At 38.2% G+C, this 22,382-nt stretch overlaps 1 protein-coding gene across 5 annotated transcripts in view; it reads right to left on the reverse strand.

Annotated features, from left to right (window-relative positions):
- atf7ip2 (activating transcription factor 7 interacting protein 2) overlaps positions 1-22,382 on the reverse strand; it is a 35,835-nt gene that overhangs the window by 2,515 nt on the left and 10,938 nt on the right. For 2 of the 5 annotated variants that reach the window (XM_057816973.1, XM_057816972.1), the window contains exons 4-13: positions 21,922-22,053; positions 16,009-16,074; positions 15,887-15,930; positions 15,771-15,802; positions 15,669-15,703; positions 14,795-14,840; positions 14,635-14,705; positions 14,390-14,521; positions 9,406-9,480; positions 3,288-3,475 (exon numbers count right to left, since the gene is read on the reverse strand). In XM_057816973.1, the coding sequence (XP_057672956.1) occupies positions 3,288-3,475; positions 9,406-9,480; positions 14,390-14,521; positions 14,635-14,705; positions 14,795-14,840; positions 15,669-15,703; positions 15,771-15,802; positions 15,887-15,930; positions 16,009-16,074; positions 21,922-22,053 (821 nt within the window). The remainder of the gene's footprint in view (positions 1-3,287; positions 3,476-9,405; positions 9,481-14,389; positions 14,522-14,634; positions 14,706-14,794; positions 14,841-15,668; positions 15,704-15,770; positions 15,803-15,886; positions 15,931-16,008; positions 16,075-21,921; positions 22,054-22,382) is intronic. The other 3 variants (XM_057816974.1, XM_057816975.1, XM_057816976.1) reach the window with 2 other exon arrangements.

Below are 22,382 nucleotides of genomic sequence, written 5' to 3' on the forward strand. Positions count from 1 at the left end.
GGATCTTCAAACAAAATCCAGTACTGTATCCACAAAGCCAAATGTGGACTGCACTTCAAATGCCTGGCTCAAAGTTAACCGATTGCTCGGGGATACAACGACCCCAATTCTAAGGCTGCAACAACTACCCTAATTTTCGGACTATAAGCCGCTAATATTTTTCCCTCATTTTGAATCCTGCGGCTTATAGTCCAGTGCGGCTTATTTGTTGATTTATTTGGGTTAATAGGTAACACTTTATTTGACAGCGGCATCATAAGACTGTCATAAGAACATCATAATTATGACATGACACTATCATGGGCATTACTGAATGCTTATGACAGATGTCAATATGTGTCATGTGGCATATTATTTCACGAACTCCATTTATGTCCAGCTCAGATCTTTTACGGCCATTCAAAAGTGAGATAATTTGCTGGATGACACTAACCGACCTCTATTATAAGCATTCATTAATGCTTATGACCTTGTCATGTAATAATTATGACAGTCATATGCCAGTATTATGGCACCACTATCCAAGAAAATGTTACCAAATACCATAACTAGCAATTAATGAAACAACTGGAACAGTAACTGAAGAAATAATCAGCACAGAACATGAATTTTGATTGCTATTTACATCTGTAGCACCGCAATGCATGCTAGGAGGAACGTTGGAAGACAACAGTGTTGAAAGCAGGTGGCAGCAGAGGTTGACTATCTCCCCCAAGGGAGCAGTGATGGCCAAATGAAGGTTTTAGAAACAATAAGGCTTTGCACCCAATTGGTTCAAAGCTTAATGGTGGTTCATTTGGTCTCGTGACAATCTTATGATGCCATTGTCAAATGAAGTGTTACCAGTTAATATCTTTTGGTGTAAATATCCCATAATACAATGAGGACAACTGCAGCTTATAGTCCAGTGCGGCTTATCTATGAACAAATGCCGTTTTCATGTCAAATTTGGTGGGTTGCGGCTTATAGTCAGGTGCGCCTTATAGTCCAGAAATTAGGGTAATTGATGGAATCGTTCAATAAATTAGTTACCAACTAATTTGATAATAGATTTTTGGCAGCAGCTATGAGCAGTCCTGTTTGGGTCTTCGTGTGTAATACGATGCTGCGCGCGTGCACTAGTGATTAAATCGAGAGAGAGTTCACTACTAGTCTGCCAAAGCCAGATTGGGTTGTTGAATCAATAACTTTACGAAGTGTCGAGAGTTAGATTGTCTTTTGTGTTGTTAGATCCAGTGTGCCTCTGTCAGGTGAGTAAATGAAGCCAATTGTATTGTTTGTACTTTTTGTTGATGAGACGTTAACACTAGGGCTGCAGCTATCGATTATTTTAGTAGTCGATTAATCGATGAACTAGTTAGCTTGAATAATCGAGTAATCGGATAAGGAACATGAAAAATTAAAATACCTGAGCTGAGCCTCAAACGGCATGAAAAAGTACGTAAATATGGACCTATGTACAACAAAAGAACAATTGGCTAACTTAAATAGCAAAATTCCGCTAGCTTAAATGCTATAAAACGCTAAGTTTTTCTAAATTAATTAATTCATTTATATTTTCTTAACAAATGGTTCAGACACATATTCCCACAAAAAACGGCTAAATATACCTATAAACTAAATTACGAATGCATTAAAAAAAATTGCTCAAACAAATCTTGGCTTATGTTGGTCTTAACATGGAGCAGCTCGACTCAGCCATGTGAAATGAGGCAGACTCGAGGGTAGTGTATCCACCCAAATCAATAACACTAAATGCAAACACTTTCAAAATAAACCATTAGAACGTCACTTTAATTAAACAAATACTGGAAGCAGCAAAATTTAATTCGAATCATTTTTTTCTAATTGAATACTCAAGTTATTGATTAATCGTTGCACCACTAGTTAACACTTAGCACGTAGCGCTAAGATGGTTAGCGATCATGCTAATCAGTGTCGTAAGTGCCAGTTTGTACTGTGTTTTGGCAAAGCATGTTAGCACTTGAGTTATTGTTGGATAGTAAAATAGTCTCATTTCTTTTTATAAAAAAACCACACACATAAAACCATTCGTACAACAGCTTTAAGTCTCCTTTCAACGCAAGGTCCCACTCAAACTGTAAATTGTCATACAACAGAGTGCTTTGAAATTGGATTTGGATTGTATTTATAAAGTTACTGTTTAACAGAGAACTGATTCAAGACAGTTTGCCTCCCCCCTATTCGATTTTGTTGTTTTGTTTGTTTAAAGAAAAATGAGTCATTTACACAAATTATATCATGATATGTCAATCGGGAGCACTTTTAAACATTTTAATGAGCATGACTTTTGTCTTATTTGTGTAGTGAGAATTTTTTTATGTTTTATACTCAGACCCTTGATTAAAAACTACCAAGTGCTAATTGAAAAAAGTGACATTTAACCGATTAATCATTTAATTAATTGTCTGATTAATCGGTTATAAAAATAATCGTTAGTTGCAGTCCTACCCAATTCCAGCGAAGTTGGGACATTGTGTTACTGTTGTCCCGATCACATAATTTTGCACCCGAGTTCGAGTCCAAATCACCTGATTTTGAGGATCTGCCGATACAGAGTTCCGATCCGATGCCTCGACAATTTATTAATTTGTCACAAAACATACATCTTTTTTTTGTTTCTTTTGGCAATATTCTTTTCCATCTTCGTCATTTTCTTGCTTTTTTCCCCATTAAAAAATAATCTTAAAAACACAATTTATTCTCACCCGATTCCGATCGTCTAAAAATGTTGCATCGAACAAAACATACAATTTTTTCTTCTGATATCTTTGCACATCTTTTGCTGCTCATTTATTCGTTGCAAGCCCTGCCACTTCCCAGCCAATGAGTTAAGCAGTGTCTGACCAAGCCATGATAGAATTCCTTTACTTTCAAGTAAGTACCGTATGCAGAAATGTAATAATAAAAAGAAAAATATATAAATATATTGCATTTATATAGCGCTTTTCAGGATACTCACACGCTTTAAATTGTATTGTTCTTTCACTCCACTAATGATGATTCCAATGAATTGACAAGGAAAATGCAAAAATACCCTCTATAATTATCAGCAGTGCAAAATCAAATTTACCCAATGACAACAAATTTCTGGTGACCTGCGGTGGTGCAAATATAAATAACAGAGTATCGTTACTTTGGCAATAAAACTGAAATATCGTATCCGGATACAACATTTCAATACCAATACTTTTGACAATGCTAGAGTTGACATAATAAAATAATGTAGCCATTAAATCTCTTGCCATACAGCACTTAAGTTTTACCTGTAGTTTTCCATTGGTGGTAGAGACAGCTCATTTTCATTTCCAGTCCACATCACTGAGAGACTCGGCGGCAGCTTGATGAGAGCCAGGGAGACGGTCAATTTTGGGGGGATGTTGTACGACAAAGCCTCCATGGGCAGGTTTGACGGGAAAGGGTTTATGGGTAGAGGAGGATACGAAGGTTCCTTCTATGGAGCACAAACAAAAAGATGTGGAAGGTGAGTGACAAAAATGACTCAGTTTGATTTCCATAATTTTCGGACTATACACCACAATTTTTTCCCCTCATTTTGAATCCTGCAGCTTGTAGTCCAGCGCAGCTTATTTGTTGAATTATTTGGGGTAATAGGTGACACTTTATTTGACAGCGGTGTCATAAGACTGTTATTAGAACGTCATAATAATGGCATAGGCATTAAAGAATGCTTATGACAGATGTCATTTAGTCTCATCCAGCAAAATTGGTCACCAACTCCATTTATGTCCAGCTTGGATCTTTTACAATAGTGTGTATATTAGCGGATTGCTTTATTTTAGGATGATTGTGATGTGTACTGTGTTAATATAGTTCAGAAATATATTAATCGTTAAGTATGTTTATGTATGACTGCAGATGTGCTCGCAATAGCTAAATAGTTAAATGTTTTGTCAAAAAAACTTGTTTATTAATATAATTATATTAGAATTTGCATTTTAGAGCGAATATGAAATGAGCCGTCTGTGTGCAGCAATGCGAGACTGACGTTTTTTTTTCTTCTTGTTTCAGCTGGACGAGAATAATGAAAATAAAACAAAATTAAATGTGTAGCAACAGACTGAAGCATTCACCGTATTTTTCGGACTATAAGTCGCAGTTTTTTTTCATAGTTTGGCTGGGGGTGCGACGTATACTCAAGAGCGACTTACGTGTGAAATTATTAACACATTATTATATAATTTTTTTTCACATTGAATTTGAAGGAGACGGAAAAAGCAGAAGCTTATCGGAATTTCACATATTATTTGGTGTTCTGGAGTGACACTGATGTTCTTTATGCTTTAGTTATCTGAATAACTCTTAATAGCTATGGCCACGTTCACGTTCTGCCTTTGGCAATGTGTGTTCAATTGTATTATTGACTTTTTTAATTGAAATGCATGCTTTTAGTTTGTGGCACTTGCATGCCCAAGTGGGGGCGCACTCGTACTTGTTTGTGCGAAGAAGAGCGCTCACACGCCAGAAGATGGGGGACAGCTATGCAGTGTCTGCGCGAGTGGGCGAGAGAGAGAGAAACACAGCTGCGAACCTAAGTTCATTGTTTATGCTTGTAAAATATCTGTTCAGATCAGTTGTTGTGTGTTTTCCAACCACGATCGGACAATTAGAGCCAGTTGTGTGGTTGTTTGAACGATGTGCTAATGCTAGCGAACACATGCTAACCGTTTGTGTCATTGCAGGAAAAGCAGCTAATTATCATTTATTTACGTTGATGCGAAACTGTTTGGTATCGAGGATGAAATGGATTTGTACGATTTCTATTTTTAGTTTCACTCTTCAAATGATGGTGTCATAACGATGGCCAAAATAAAGTCAGCAAATTATACGGATGTCCAGCATCGTCATTTGGGAGTTTAGCTCGCTGTATAGCCAGGACCGAGCCGTAGCATCCTGGTGAGGACAGTACATTCGCATTTCGTTGTTCATGCATCATGTAACATTATTATACTTTACACTTATTCAGCATGTTATTCTCCATTGTATTTTTATTTTAAACTGCCTTTCAAGATGACATATCTGTTCTATGTGTTGGATTGTATCAAGTAAATTTCCCTAATAATGCAATTTATACTCCGGTGCGACTAATCTGTTTTTTCCTCTTCGTTGGGCATTTTATGGCTAGTGTGACTTATACTCAGGTGCAACTTTTCGTCCAAAAAATACGGGTAATCTGTCTGCACCACGCTACAGATGCATAGCTATTATTTCAACCGACTGCCACACGCATCATCAGACTTTTCAGACGTTCTCCACTGCCACACCTGTCCTGAATGTGATCACTAGCTTGCCAATGAAAAAATGTGAGCATTACATAACAAAACTATTTTTCATCTCAGATGCAGCGGTCAAAAGAGCCATAGGTTCCAGACCCCTGCATTAGAGCCTACAACATACGCCGTCCGCTCCCTTTGGAACTCACTCCCTAAACCCAGCCGCACCTGTTCAGACATTCCGTCATTCAAGAAATTGCTAAAAACTCACCTTTTAAAACTGGCTTTTAAATTATAAGTTTTTTAATTATTTAAATTAATTATTTAATTAATACATTATTTAATTAATTTAAATTATGAATTTGTTTTGTCTCTTGTTCTTTTCAGCTCATGTTGTTTGCTGCTTTTCTTTGTTTAACCTTGTTTTTAACTGTAAAACATCTTTGAACGTCCGTAAAAGTAAGTGAAAAACCGCGAGGTGGCGCAAAACTGTTTTTTTTGTGTGTGTTCACTGTATTTATTCAGATTTAGCATTGGAAAGAGATAAGAATAAGGCTATTATATATACTGTATACCTATATATGGCAGAAAACACTCAGGTGACTTGAAGTTCCGCTCTGAGACCCCAATTTTGGCCAAATTTCAAAATTCTCAAATATGCATGTGTGTGATACATCATTGGAAAGCTTAAAATCTCACTTTTCTGGGGGAAGAAAAATTTTGAACAGGAGGGCATCTTAAAAAAAAAAAAAAATTAAATCAGCATAATTAAAGACGCCATGATTTTAACAAGATATCGCGTACTTGCTTCTTTTTGATCTAAAAACTCCATGTAGCATGTATCACCGAGTGTCAAGACACAGCTGTGAATGGCCACAGCCGGATTTTGGGGGGATTTTATGGGTGATACAAGGGTCGCGATGCAGAAATTGCAGAAAACAAGGAGTGGTCGAGATTTTCTTTTTCATATACAGTATTTACCCTTTTAGACGTTAGGTTTCAATTTTTCTTTGTTTGGATTGATTATTTATCATCTAACATATCGGGGAAAATGCGACAGTAACAAAAAAAAATACAATTAAGTGATAGTTGTGAGGTAGATATCCGTGACTTATTTACACATGGCAATTTTTTCATTGTGACGTAATTTGGTTAAAAGTTTAAAATATGCAAGTAAATAATCTTTTAAAGTCGTTATTTTTTTAAACTAAATATTAGAAATCAATTAATGATTCTAAGCTAAAAATGACAGACATTTCGAATAATAAATACGGTTACTTACCTTCTTTTTATAGCTAGGTTGAAACAAAAGCGGTTGAGCGACATCTGTAAACGGGGGTTTCCAGGGTAAAACGGACAAATTAAAAATTGTTTGGGGACTTAATGTGCCATGAATCTGCTATGGCAGGATATAGACATTAGTGTTGCACCGATACCTTTTTTTGGGCCCGATACCGATACAGATACCTGGCTGTGCAGTATCGGCCGATACCGATACCATTCCGATACCACTCTGTGTGCAAAAAAAAAAAAAAAAAACATAAATACATGTATATATATATATATATATATATATATATATATATATATGTGTGTGTGTGTGTGTGCGTATAACGGATGCAACGTTACAGTTAAGTCACGGTTCGGTACCATTTTCGATACAATTCAATACATTTAATGCTCTGAAACAGAAAATACAACTGTTATTATTATTATTATTTTTTTTTTTTTTTGCTAACAAGCAAAAACAGTGCCATCATATAAACAAGCATTTTAGTGCATAATATTTATGTGCTTACTTCTTACTGATCTGAAGAAAAATTTTGTATTTAAGTGCTGAGAACAATTTTTACTGTTTGAAAAGTGGGTCACACTGTTGATTGCTGCAGCTCTCTTAGTAGCTATATTTAAACATCCTATTCGTGGTCCGAGTCCATCTGTAACATATACTGAATTAACAGTATTTGCAGCATTATCTATAGTCACTGGTATGGGTTGATTTGGCCTGCTTAACTTCCATTCAGTCATGGCGGTTTCTATTTAATCAATGTAGTCTATGGACTACGCGTCGCTCTGGGCTCACGCAGCTAATGGCATGGGATCTAACTTGGGACATCTAGGTTACTATTTGATGATATCTAGTGTGTGAGCGCGAGAGTTGGCATGGGATCTAACATGGGTCATCTAGATTGCTATTTGATTATATCTAGTGTGCGCGCTGCGCCGCTTGAGTGTTTTCTGGCCACAGAAGTCACTTCTGCTCATTACTGCACAACACCAGCATGTTACAATCAACTTTCATAAACAGGACGAGTTTGAAGTACGGCGCTCTTAATTTGCCACTCATTGTTCATCATAAAACCATGAGTTTGCTGAGTCTCCCACGGTCTTAACCTTTCTGATCCCATCGGCGCTACAATAGCAAGCGTTAGGTTACGCATGCTAATTATTTGTGAATACCATGTTAATGAGCAGCACAACATCGCAGGTATGCGTTGTAGTGTACATCCGCAAAATTGAAGACGAAGGTGTATCTTTCGTGTGTTAACTTCGAGACAAAGACATACAGAGGTAATGATTTGGGAAGTTCGCTCACGTGGGGAGGACAGTATATTTGCTTTCAAATGATGCCAGTAGATGGTATCGGCGCCCTAAATGCTGGTACTCGTCGATACCGATACCACCAATTCAGGCCGGATCAGCGCCCCTGCCGATACTGGTATCGGTATCGGTGCAACTTTAATAGACATAACTTTTTATCAGACACAACACTTCTTTTGTCTTAAAATCCAGCAGTTTTTTTTAAAGAGGGGTGCAAGACCAGAAACTGCTTTTTCAGCCTTGTCTGTGTTTTCTGCCATATACACAAAATGTAATAATTATGATAAGTTTTAAACATGTTACTGTCCCACCAAATTAGTAGTAGTAGAAAAATGCTTGGCTTTATTAAATGCTTCACTGAGTGAGTCTCCTCAAATCCACTTGGAGCTGCTCACTTACAATGAGTTGCCACAGCAACTGTTTAGCAAGTTAAACTGATTGATGATTGACGCATGCGGCGCTTCATATGTTCGTGACTCAGGGAGAGGAAGGGAGCAAGGCGAAGACTGCATGATCGGAATGCGACAGCTCATCTTTTTTTTTTTTTTTTTAAATTGAAAAAAAAATCCACGATGGACTGAGGGTGCAAAGTTTGAAGCGCGTTGTAGCAAGGGATCACTGTATTATTATTATTATTATTATTAATACAATTTGTATTTATGATTTATTTGTTTTACTACAGTATGTGTCATGGTTATTTGTTATTGTACCAGGAGTATTTATGAAGGTTATTACGTTTTTGGGCTGTGGAACGAATTATTCGAATTATAATGTATTTTTATGGGAAAATCCTGCTCAAGATACGACCATTTTGACTTACAAACCAGGTCCTGGAACTAATTAAATCCGTATTTAGCGGTACCACGGTATGTGCTTTCTGCAGAAAATGTGTATATGTTCATCCCTCTATCAAAAATATTTCAATTTGGATAATTATTTTCAGGTTGTTGCTGCTAAGGATTCAAAGCTTTGTTTTCTTTGTTTATTCATAATTTTAAGAATTAATAATTGTTACGATAGTTTGTTTTCAATATATGAACTCACGAGTGTCATTTATTTGAAATATCACCCCAAAGGGTCACTTTTTTTATATACACAAGTTCTATTGTTTAGATTTTAAGAAATAAAAGCATATTTTTTGTACTTTTTTTTGGTCCCAAAAATAAACCACAAATACCGAACCGAAATTACATTTTAGTGTACTGTAACACTCATATTGGAATTTAGATGTGCATCATGCCTAAGTAGGGAAAAGACGAATCGTATTTGGTATGTCTTGGATTTATGCCAGTGTGAGTTTGATGCCAAATTACACAATCCCTAACTTATGCACATTACACACCAACAATTGTTTCTCGTATTCCTTCCCTTTAAGGGGTTTTGATCATGTAATGTCATCAGTTTTGTCAACGTTGGACCAATGAAGCTCTCATCATGATGATTACGTCTTTATGTCACTTAACACCATTTTCAATGACCTTTCAAGACCTGCCAAATATTATGTTTTGTGACATTAAAAACTACAGCCCTACTGTAGTTAATACATTACCTTCCGTGGATTTGCTTGCAGAGAGTCGTTGCTACAGCACTGAGAGACTGATTCTTTAATCTGCAAGGTGGCTGGCTTCTCACAGTGAATGCACATGCAAGAAAATGTTAATATATTGGTTGAGCATCATGTCATTTGTTCATCACAATAAAGTGGTATCATGCAAAAGTTTGGGCACCCTTGATAATTTTTTAAGATTTTCTTTTCACCGATCACGGATTGTCTCCAGCAGAATTTCAGTTCAATAAATAATATAGCAGATGAACACAGTAATATTTGAGAAGTGAAATGAAGTTTATTGGATAAGTGTGTAATAGTTAAAAATGGGCAGGCGCATAAATTTCGGCACCCTTGTGTTTTTATTGATTAGAAAATCTAGCACAAATATTTAGAACTCAAAATCTGTTTGATAAGCTGACTGACGTTGACCTTCATAAAGTGATGGCCAAAAGTATTGGCACCCCTGCAATTCTGTCAAATAATGCTCGATTTCGCCCATAAAATGATTGCAATTACAAGTGCTTTGGAAGTAATATCTTTATTTATTTTGATTGCAATGAAAAAACACAAAAGAGAATAGCAACCGCTTCCGATATCCATCAATGAGATTCTTACAATGCTCTGCTGGAATTTTAGACCATTCTTCTTTGGCCAACTGCTCCAAGTCTCTGAGGTTTGAAGGGTGCCTTCTCCAAACTGCCGTTTTCAGATCTCTCCACAGGTGTTCTATGGGATTCAGGTCTGGGCTCATTGCTACCCACTTTAGAAGTCTCCAGTGCTTTCTCTCAAACCCTTTTCTAGTGCTTTTTGAAGTGTGTTTTGTGTCATTGTCCTGCTAGAAGACCCATGACCTCTGAGGGAGACCCAACTTTCTCACACTGGGCCCTACATTATGCTGCAAGATTTGTTGGTAGTCTTCAGACTTCATAATTCCAGTGCCAGAGGCAGCAAAGCAACTCCAAAACATCAGGGAACCTCCGCCATGTTTGACTGTGGGGACCATGTTCTTGTCTTTGAAGGCCTCAGGTTTTTTTTCCTGTAAACTCTATGTTGATGCCTTTTCCCAAAAAGCTCTACTTTTGTCTCATCTGACCAGAGAACTAAATGTTTTTGGCTTTCTCAGATAAATTTTGGCAAACTCCTGCCTGGCTTTTATATGTCCCTGGGTCAGAAGTGGAGTCTTCCGGGGTATCCTACCATTGAGTCCCTTTTCATTCAGACGCCGACGGATAGTACGGGTTGACACTGTTGTACCCTCGGACTGCAGGACACCTTGAACTTGTTTGGATGTTAGTCGAGGTTCTTTATCCACCAGCCGCACAATCTTTCGTTGAAATCTCTCAACAATGTTTCTTTGCCGTCCACATATAGGAAGGTTAGCCACAGTGCCATGGGCTTTAAACTTATTGATGACACTGGGCACGGTAGACAGAGGAACATTCAGGCCTTAGGGGATGGAATTGTAGCCTTAAGATTGCCCATGCTTCCTCACAATTTTTCTTCTCAAGTCCTCAGACAGTTTTTTGGTCTTCTTTCTTTTCTCCATGCTCAATGTGGTGGTACACAAAAGGACACAGGACAGGTTGAGTCAACTTTAATCCATTTAAACTGGCTGAAAGTGTGATTTAGTTATTGCCACCACCTGTTACGTGCCACAGGTAAGTAACAGGTAAGCCTGTCGCAATATGCAATAATTCCATTTATCGCACGATAAATAAAAATGAAGGCGGTAATTTTTCCACTGCCATTTATCGCCTCGCGTGCACGTGCGGCAGACGTGCTGTTAAAAGTTCGGATTCCTTGTTACCAACTGCGCAAAATGTATCTCCGTTCCAGGTCTGGCAAAAAATAGCGCCGGAGCCAATCTTTCCCATTAAATCCTATTGTTCAACGTATACTGGCTGCGCCAGTGCTCCGGATTGACTGCGAACCATCTCCGGCGTGCCGGTGTTGTTGACGTATGGGCGCTCCCGTCAGGGGTAACATTTCACGCGGGGCGGCTATTTTTCGGCACAACACCGGATATTTACAACGAAGTCCGCCAAACATTGTTACCGACATCTGCTGCTACGAACAACCTCGCTTCAACAACGGACATTGAGTGGCAAATTAAAAGCGCTGTGCTTCAAACTCCTCCTGTTTATTAAAGTCGATTGTCATATGCTGGTGTTGTGCAGTCATGAGCAGACGTGACTTCTGTGGCGTTTGCTAACTTTTTTTAATGCGCGCACACACTAAATATCATGAAATAGCAAACTAGATGTGCTACGTCCCATGCCATTGGCTACGTGAGCCCAGAGTGATTATGGGACACGTAGTCCATATACTACATCGATGAATTACCGTATAAACCGCCACGACTGAATGGAAGGTAAGAAGGCCAAATCAATCCATACCAGTTACTATAGATAATGCTGCAAATATTGTTAATTCAGTACGTGACACAGATGGATTCGGACCACAAATAGGATGTCTTGCTCATGTAGTAAACCTAGCTGCTAAGAGAGCTGTAGCAATCAACAGTGTGCCCTGCCTCACTTTACAAACAGTAAAGATTGTTCTCCGCACTTTTATACAAAATTTCTTCAGATCAGTAAGAAGTAAGCATATAAATATTATGCACTAAAATGCATGTTTATATGATGGCAATTTAATTTTTGCTCGTTAGCAAAAAATTAAAAAAAAAAATACAATTGTTAATTTTTTTTCAGAGCATTTAATGTATTGAATCAGATTGAAAATTGTGTCCCCTGTATTGAAAATCGTATAGAAGCGTGACTTAACTGTATCGTTGCATCTCTATGGAACACCATTGCAGAAGCTATGAGGGGAAAAGTTTTCATTTGCCTAAATGCTTAAGTTATTAAGTGCAATTTTATTTTCTTTTTTTTCTTGAAAAACACATTTTATTTATTCTGTGTTTCTGTACGGTATTAATATTGTTGTCTTTTACTTAAGAGGGATGGTCTATTCTTTTTAGTTGTGATTCCTTATAGTATTCAAGTGTTTTTGAATTTAAAAGTAAATATTTATCGCGTTTAAATGAGTGTACTTCATCTATTCATAAATACTGTATTCTCACTGTGTTATTGTAAATTGGTTTGAAAATAATTGGGGAGTGGCGCAATAATATCGCATATCGCAATAATTTATGTGATAAATTATCGCACACTAAAATTTGTTATCGCGACAGGCCTAGTAACAGGTGGTGTTAATTACACAAATTAGAGAAGAATCACATAATTTTTCAAAGGGTGCAATACGTTTGTCTGGCCCATTTTTGGAGTTTTGTGTAAAATGATCCTGATTATTTTTTTTCCCATTGTCTTTTGTGTTTTTACATTGCAAGCAAAATACATTAAGATACTACGACCTGAGCATTTGTAATTGCAATCATTTATTGGGAGAAATTGAGCATTATCTGACAAAATTGCAGGGGTGCCAATACTTTTGGCCAGCACTGTCAAACACCTGTAAATTTGGACAAGGGGTTTTGTTAAACGAAAACTCAGTTAACTTCAAACAGCCTGACACATAACCCCATTGATGCCATAATTACAAAAATAAGATAATATAAAATTGTTTTTCACTTCTGTTTTTGCTTTCAAGTACAGTGATACCTCAGCTCACGAACATAATTGGTTCCCAGAAAGTGTGTGTAAGGCGAAAAGTTCGTCTTCCGAACATTTATTTCCCATAAGAAACCATTAAAATGAGAATAATCCGTTCCCAGGTCCCCATAAAACATAATTTTCTATTAAATAAGCCTTAAAACTACACAAAAATATACCTTATTTTATGTATAATAAATGTGCTATTGTATTATAATTAAAGAAATAAACTGTACTGTATAATAAAGTCGTTTTATTTACCTTTGTGATGGTAGTTGATGGCTTGATGGAATGGAGTGGGAGGAGGAGGGAGGGAGGGAGTTACTGTTTGGAAGGAGAGTGTTACCGGCAAAGTGCGCAGTTAGCGTAGACTCCACTGCTGTGCCCCCCCACATGCTTTTGGTTGTTAATAAAAGTGCCCAGAAAAAGCCATCCGACGCCTCTGGGTGTTTGTATGCACGCCGCCACCTTTCTGGAGAGGAAATCGGGCGAACCGAAGACAACCGACGACAACGAGCCAACGTGACTCGCCGGTCCACTTCTCACTACGGTGGGAAGCTGAAAGCACTGCCAATTACCAGTCGAGGGCGAATTGGTAACACGGGTCACCTTCCATAAGGACTGTAGGTAACTCTTTTTCGGTCCCATAATAGCAAAAGAACACTCAATATGGTCCAAAATGTCTATCAAACACAAACCACGTCCGCACTCAACGAAAGTGAGGGGACGAACTGGGACGCCGTGAGCGTGCGTCAGCTTCTCGTGGCGCTTTTCGACCGCGTGAATTGGTTCATCCGCCGAAAACTAGTTCGTCAGCAGAGACTATTTGCTCGCGAATTTAATGTTCTTGAGGCGAAAAGTTCGTGAGCTTAAGCGTTCGTGAGCTGAGGTATCACTGTACTTAATCAAGTTGAGAAAGTTAATAAATTCATTCACTGCCATTGACAGTGATAAGACATCAAATCTACAGGTAATCCCCGGGTTACGAACGAGTTTCTTTCCTACGCTGGCGTCGTAACCGGAATTTCTGCGTAAATCGGAATTAACCCTCTAAATTCCCCTAAATACCCCTAAATCTCAAAATAACCATCCAAAAACATGCATAATACGTCATATTTTAAAAAATAAAGTAACTATACTGGCGACAAAATGGTCCAGACTCCGGTGTCGTAAAGTCGAAATCACTTAAGTCGGGTATGTCGTAACCCGGGGACTACCTGTGTTTCAACTGGGATGACTGGCATTGAGTGATCATTGACGGCGATACACATCCAATCCATTTTGAAAAGGTTCATGGTCGCATTCACTGGTGCCAGTTCACAAAAATGTACACATACCTACAATATGTATGCCATGTGATGCGAGCATCCTACCTCACTGACAGGAGCAGGAAGTGGCTCGGTTTTACATATGTCAGCTGAGGTGCTCTTTACAGCTGGATTTTTGTGAGGAGGGCTGCTGCTATGGCAGGGAAAGACGGATTCTTTCATTTGTGTAGTCCGTGGCTTCAAACAGAGGTAAATATGCAAGCAAAAAAACATTAATAATTCACTTGTATCCTGTCATTTATTAGTTACAAAATGCTTGTTACTGCCATGTACTGATACAAGCATCCTACCTCACTCTCAGGAGTAAGAGGTCGAGGAGTAGGTGCCATCCTGCATAGGTTTTTTAAGGCATTCATTACAGCTAGAACACACACAAGGAAGTCAGGAAAAAAAGTGAAAAACAGGAAGAAAACAAAAGATCTAAAACAAAACACCATAATTTAACCATACCTTCTTTTTGTGCATTCAACTCCTCTATAGTAGCCTCTGTGATATCCTGTACAAGGGATGCATTTTACTTTTCACAAAGGGAACATATCAACCTACATTCCTTAATAAGAATCAATTGGAACAACAGGTTACACTAAAATAAACCCCGTAATAATGTCACTTCAGCACTTAAAAATTCATCTATTTGAGGATTTTGGGGCACAACCTATGCTCCATTATTCTTGTTATGGGTTAACAACTTCAGAGCTACTGGATCTGCATGAAATGAAAATCTACCTGCTGGCCTCGCACAGCCAGAACTCCAGAAAATATGGCAGCAGTAATAACATTAATTATATTTAATAAAAAATAACACAATATTCACAGATCCCATTTGACTGATATAATTTTTATAACCTAATGAAACAAAATGGCATTATACGTACTTTCCGGAAATAAAAACCTTGTTTCTTTACTTTATTTGGCTTTTATTAAACCTAAAAATGTGTCAGATCTTTTTGCCTGACCCTGTGTAAGTGAATGCAGATTTATTTTGCATTGATCATTTAGCCTATCCATTAATTAGGTTCATATTCGTGAGAAATGCAGCCCTGACCCCCGTCCACCCAATCAATTTAGTCGTATTAATGTTCCGTCCCCAGCAAAAAGTGTTTATGCTGGTTATGCAGTTATATCGTCCCTACTTATGTTGAGACCAAACCTACGCCCTTGATTGGATGTATCAATAATGGCAGCCAATGAGTAAATTTGGACAAGATTCCTACAAAAAATCTACGATATCAAATGATATAAATATAAACAAAAAAAGCATTTCCTCAGTATCTCTTGAGAGCAAAATGGAAAAGAATCAACATGAGAGAAAAATAGGACTCACCACATTTGTCTTACTTTTTCTTCTCTTATATTTTTCTGTGGATAAATAAACATGAAATGAATGGCTATCAACAAAAATCAAAAAATCCTGCTACGCTCTTACTCTGTGGCCTGGTTTCATCTTCACCATCTATGCTACAGAGAAGGAAACATTGATTCAAAATTAAAATTATGCTTCCAGAAAAAAACAGCTGTTGAATTAGGAGTTCGTCGACTTACATGACGACTTCGTCGTCGACAAAGGATGTCAGCAAACGACGACACTGTGGAGATTCATAGACTTGTCATATGTAGAAAAGTATTTTTAATTTGGCAGTTGTGCATGAAATTGTTATTCAAACCTTTTTCTCGGACTTCAAAGCAGAGAGCGCTCTTTCGGCTCTGTGTGTGATTTTCTCAACGCGTGCCTGAAGAACAAATTAAACATCTCTTCATCATATACAGCATACAGCATTTATAGTTGTTTGGCAGCTGACATTACTAGAGTAACCCCCAAGACACCTGGATATTTAGCTTTTTATTTGACAATAATTTGTCCCTATTGGAGACAAAACGTTCACCTCCTTTCATCAGCAAGAGTGGTGCCCTCAGGGTTCTTGCACCCTTTTAAGTCAAATTTGATGCTTTTTAAGACATTTTTGAGACCTTGAAAATCTAATTTAAGGGCAAAACATGCCACAACAATTTCTGATGAAGAAAAATGTATTTCACTTTAAACAGACATGCTGCCATAGACAGTTGTTTTTAGCCTTTCATGTGCGACTAGATGAAACTAAACGAAAAAGTCTTTTTGAAGACTGCACTAGGAGTGGGAACTACTGGGTACTTCACGACTTGCAATACAAGGCTCACGATAATGATGTTGTCTAGATATTAACAATTATTGATAAATAGGTCAAGAAATCATTCTAGGATATTCTACAAAACAACTACTATAAACAGAAGAACAAGCTCGTTTCAGCCTTCTGCTGTGAATTGGAATGAGTTTATCTTTAGTTGTCTATGGCCGTCAGTGGCAACCAATGCCAGACAAAGAGTTAATTTCGGTGAATTTCACGTCATTTTCAGTTGATTTTCGGTCAATTCCTTTTCCTGTTGGGGTATTTACGGGTCACTTCCTGTTGATTTTGGGTTACCGAAAAGGATGTGACTCAAGAATGTCCCCAAAGGAATAGGAAGTCACTCAAAATCAACAGGAACATCTGTTAACTCCCTGATAAGACTGACTGTGGAGGCTGTGGTTTCACTGCATTTGACGGTGCTAGACGTCCAATTCAACCAAGTTGATTGGGAGGTCTAGCGCCATCAGTGGCAGCCAGTGAGCTAACGTAGACACTATTCTAATGGAAGAATTTGGTAGCAATCTGTTTTTTTTTTGTTTTGTTTTTTTTTTTAAACAGTGACACCTATTTAAAATGATACTGTATATCGATTCTTGGTTTGACCATATTGATAACCTTTTCGTTAGTAGTCCCCGGGTTACAAACGAGTTCCATTCCTACGCTGGCGTTGCAACCCGAATTTCTGCGTAAATCGGAATTAACACCTTTAAAAATTCAAAATAACTATTAAAAAAAAGTATTTTGTTTAATGGTAATACATTGCCCTCTGGTGGCAGTGTTGGGTCTGGCTGGACTGTCATTCAATAATGCTTCCAATAGAGGTGTGCATCGGCACTGCCCTCATGATTCGATTCGATTACGATTCGGAGGGTCACGATTCCATTCGATTAGATTCAGAGGGTCACGATTCGATTCGGTTCGATTCGGCAATGCATCGCGATGCATTAAAGCCTGGGATGCATTAAAATTCTAAAGCAAAGCATATTTTTCGTGAATCATGAGGCAACACAAGCGGTCAGACATTAAACAACTTTTTATTGGCTCTTGTGTCACTCCTGGTTGAAGTCAAATTAAAATAGTATATTTAAAAAAAAAAAAAAAAAAAAACATCACAGCATTTAATTTGTGCTTTTAATGAGACCAGGGCTTTCTCTTTTTTTTTTTTTTTTTTACACACAATATGGTGTTATGGTGTTACACTTATATAGCGCTTTTCCACCTTTCAAGGCGCTCAAAGCGCTTTACACTATCTCACCATAGCACTCCCTCTTTCTCCGCTTCAGCCATTGTTATGTTATGTCCTATCTCTCTGCTCTGTCGATTGCAACTACGCATGTCTGCGACGTTACTCCGGTGAGGAAGCGGATTTCGGTTCCTCGTCCCCCCTGCATTGCTTTGAATGTAAAGTAGCTTCCTCTACAGGTAAACCTGAGAATAATAATACAAATGGGGAAACCAAATCCGTTGCATCACTGGAATTGCGCAGGGAAGATTTTTGAACGTACTTAAATAGAGCCCAGTTCGGGCCTAAAAAAATCCAGCCCGACCCGGCCCGAGCAATTAACTTACCTTGCAGGCCCGAGCCCGAAAAAACCCGAAATTTCATTTTTTATTCGTATGCCCGAGCCCGAAAAAACCCCAAAATTTTACGTTTCATTTGTAGGCCCGCTAATATCATCTTTTAGGCCAGTGCAGTTTTTAAAATGCCTGCTCAGCGTCAAGGTGCCAGTCTTTCTGCTCTTGTACGAGAGCAAAGCGCCAAAATAGTTGCATTCGGCAAGGCCGACACGGTTTTCTGTAGCATCTTCCACTATTTATTTAAATCCTTTCCACACACCACTCGTGGATTTTTGCCTTTTCAATCCCCCCATCTTTATTTTGCTTTTCACTTCTTGCTGCTCAATATCAAAATTCAAAAAGGAAATACGAGGATGTAGTTGCAGACTCGCGGAGAGGCCAAAGCGCGAGGGGAAGATTAAAAGGAGGGCGGGGCCACGGCGTTCATGTGCGCAAACAATGCACTGGCTCTGCTGCGGCTCATGTTTGGGATTACCAAAGCGCCTTCTCTCTGTTTTATCCAATTGATTTATTTTTATAACAAATATTCCTTAGTTTAACATCCATACATCGTTTTAGTATACAAATATATATTTATTTAAAAAAAAAAAAAAAAAAAGTCCGGCCCGACCCGACCCGAACGTAAATCATTGACATTTTGGGCCCGACTCGGCCCGAAATTCGGGTTGGGTTGGGTCGGGTTCAAGATCTAGGCTATTAGTCTTATATATTTTAAAATGCGCTGAATCGATTCGGCTTGTTGCCCGCATCGAATCGAATCATCCATGCCCCGCATCGGGATGCATCGCCGCAACGATTATTGTTGACACCAGTAGCTTCCATACAGGAGCACTCAGACATTTCACATGGATAATAGCAGATAGCTGCGTTCTGGTTTGGCCCACAGAAGACTAAGTTGCTTCAGCTAATATATGTTAGTGTATGCATTTGTCATTATGTTTAGAGCTACAATTTGTGGAGTTACGTGTGGGCAATTTGCTATGAATATCGTAAATATGTTAGCATTCGTAGTAATTAGGCTAGCGGACTTTTAGTCAAAGGTTCCCTTCCCAATGTTCTTTAGCCTAACGCACACACTCGAACTTTATAGCTACTGGGGGCACGCCCCCAACCACACGCAACCTTGTCCCTTTAAGGTTCTCATGCGTGTCTCACTTACGTCCGCCTTTTCAAAAATTGCTCAGTAAGACAGACCCATTTTAGTACTCAGTCCACACAATAGGCGCACCGCACTATTACGCGCACCGTCAATTTTGGAGATTTTTTTTTACTTTTAGGGGCACCTTATGCTCAATAAAATACGGTCATTGTGCTTTCTCACTACCCAGTGGCCAGTGTTACAAAAAGAAGAATTTTAAACTTCTTTTATACATTTATATAATGAGGGTTTAAATTGCCCAACAAATTGACATGCTTTTTAATAAATAAATAAATAAATAAATAAATAAGCATTAGTTCTAGACATCGGCAATTGGCTGATTTTTTTTAAATTTTTTTTATCTGTTTCGGCATCTGCCTTTGTAATTGCCATGTTGGTTAACCTCTCGTTCTCCATCAGAAGTCACTAACCAGCCTTTAAGGACAAAATTAGAAGCCCGGGAGGATCTGTTCTCAAATGGATTTCCATTAATGAGGAATTGTGATTTCCAAGGAATGTTGTAAATGTACCATAATTTCGGGACTATAAGCCGCTACTTTTTTCCCTCATTTTGAATCTTGCGATTTATAGTCCAGTGTGGCTTATTTGTTGATTAATAGGGAACACTTTATTTGACAAAGGCATCATAAGACTGCCATAAGACCGTGATAATTATGACATGACATTATCATGGGCATTAATGAATGCTTCTGACAGATGTCATTAAGTGTCATCTGGCTAATTATGTCACTAACTCCCATTTTTGTCCAGCTTGGATCTTTTAAATCCATTCAAAAGGGAGATAATTTGCCGGATGACACAAAATGACATCTGTCATATGCATTCATTAATGCTCATGGCAGTGTCATGTTATAATTATGATGTCTTATGACAGTCTAATGGCACCACCATAATATAAAGTAAAATAAAGTGTTAGCAAATTTCATAACTAGCAATTAATGAAACTAGAACAGTAACTGCAGAAATAATTTGCACAGACAATTTTGATTTGTTATTCACATCTCTAGTGCTGCAATGCATGCTAGGAGGCATGTTGGATGACAACAGCGTTGACAGCAGGTGGCAGCAGAGGTTTACTGTCTCCCCCAACAGTGATGGCCGAATTAAGCTTTTTGAGGCAATGAAGCTTTGCAACCAATTGGTTCAAAACTTTATGGTGGTTCATTTGGTCTTATGACAGTCTTATGATGCCGCTGTCAAGTGTTCCCGGTTGAGATCTTTTGGTGTAAATATCCCAGAATACAGTGGGGACAGCTGCGGCTTATAGTCCAGTGCAGCTTATCTATGAACAAATGACGTTTTCGTGTCAAATTTGGTGGGTGGCGGCTTATAGTCAGGTGCGTCTTATAGTGCAAAAATTACGGTAACCATTATAAATGCAAATATTTGCAGAGATTTATGCAAATACAACGTTGCATTATTTGTTTATATATATATATATATATATATATATATACATATATACATATATACATATTAGCGATGTCCCGATCCGATATTTGGATCGGATCGGACGCCGATATGGGCAAAAAAAATGCGCATCGGTATCGGATCGGCCAACACAGAAAAATTCCGATCCAGACTTCCGATCCAGTTTTTTCCTTAGTCCGGTCCGGGTTTTCCAGCGCACCGATTTACATAAGCCATTCCAGTTTTTTGCTTCGGTTTCCCTAAAATCCGGTCCGCATTTTACGGCACACCTTCAACACACTACATTTACATTACCGTCTCCCAATTTACCGAAAGGCTATCGGTAAAAATGTCAGCTGTGTGGGATCATTTCACCTTAAAGGACGACAAAGAAGAAGAGGCAGAGTGCAACATATGCCACAATAAAGTCAAGCGTGGTGGTTAAGCTGTAACAAGTTTTAATACAACCAACCTAATCAAGCATTTAGCGAAATACCACCACAAACAATATAAGAAGTATGTTAAGAAAACCAAAAACAAAAATAAAGGTCCTACGCAACTAACACTGCCAGAAACTTTTGCTATGCGTGACAAACTGGCACTCGACAGTCCCAAAGCCCAGGGAAAAACAAGAGTCATTGCCGAAGAATTCATTCTGGATGACGAACCATTATGTCTCATGAGTAAAGACACATCATCCAACACTTAGAACCACAGTACAACACACCCAGCCGTCATTACATCTTTGAGCGATTCGGCCGTGGAAGATTCGAGAACAATTCACAAACATCCAAATTCCGATTATTGAAATATAAAAATACTTTAAACTTTAACACATGCTCAGATAGGCCGGTATCAGTATCGGACAGTATCGGTATCGGATCGGAAGTGCAAAACAATATCGGTATCGGATCGGAAGTGCAAAAACCTGGATCGGGACATCCCTAATATGTATACATATATTTGTTTCCCATCTTGGTACATGGTTGCTGTTGTGAGAAATCATTAATATGCAGTCTTTGCATAGTTAAGCATAAGAAAATGTATTATTTTGGAAGTGAAATACATTTCAACTGGTAAACCTTAACATTAAGGCACTGGAGTAATGAAGAGCAGGGGCACAATAAAATATATAATTAAATTGAATAGTATTTGATGAGCCAATGCATTAACCACTCAAAACAATGATACACAATAAAACTGTTGAGAATGTCTTGGATAAATTAAATTGCAAAATAGTGCAGTTAAGCCAGCAGTTTACCAACCTCAAGTGTTTGGATGGAGCCTTCATAATCCATGTCACGTTGAAGCTGTTGAACAGTTTCGGCTAAAACCTGCAGCTTGGTATTATTCTGTTTCACTGCATTCTTGACCTCCTCCTTCACCAGCATCCTAAGCTGTACATAAATGTTGCACTCATAATACAACTGATGATGATAATAAAAACAATAAAAACTAGAAAATGCAATTTTTGGAGAAATTGCATGAGGATGCTTTGCTCTCCCAATGGTCACGTCATGTACTTTTCCATCACTTCCTATTTAATTTGGGGCAATTTCGGCTCACTTCCTTGTTAACTCATTGGCTGACACTGACGGCGCATACGTCCAATACATTTTGACTGAGAGCAGCAAATAAAGGTACAATTTCAGTTGCTTTGGGTCATTTTTTAATAATTTGGGGGCATTCCTGGGTCAATTCCTGTACTGTTGGGTCATTTCCTGTT

This window comes from Corythoichthys intestinalis, chromosome 16 (genome assembly GCF_030265065.1).
Source record: "Corythoichthys intestinalis isolate RoL2023-P3 chromosome 16, ASM3026506v1, whole genome shotgun sequence".
Taxonomy (NCBI): domain Eukaryota; kingdom Metazoa; phylum Chordata; class Actinopteri; order Syngnathiformes; family Syngnathidae; genus Corythoichthys; species Corythoichthys intestinalis.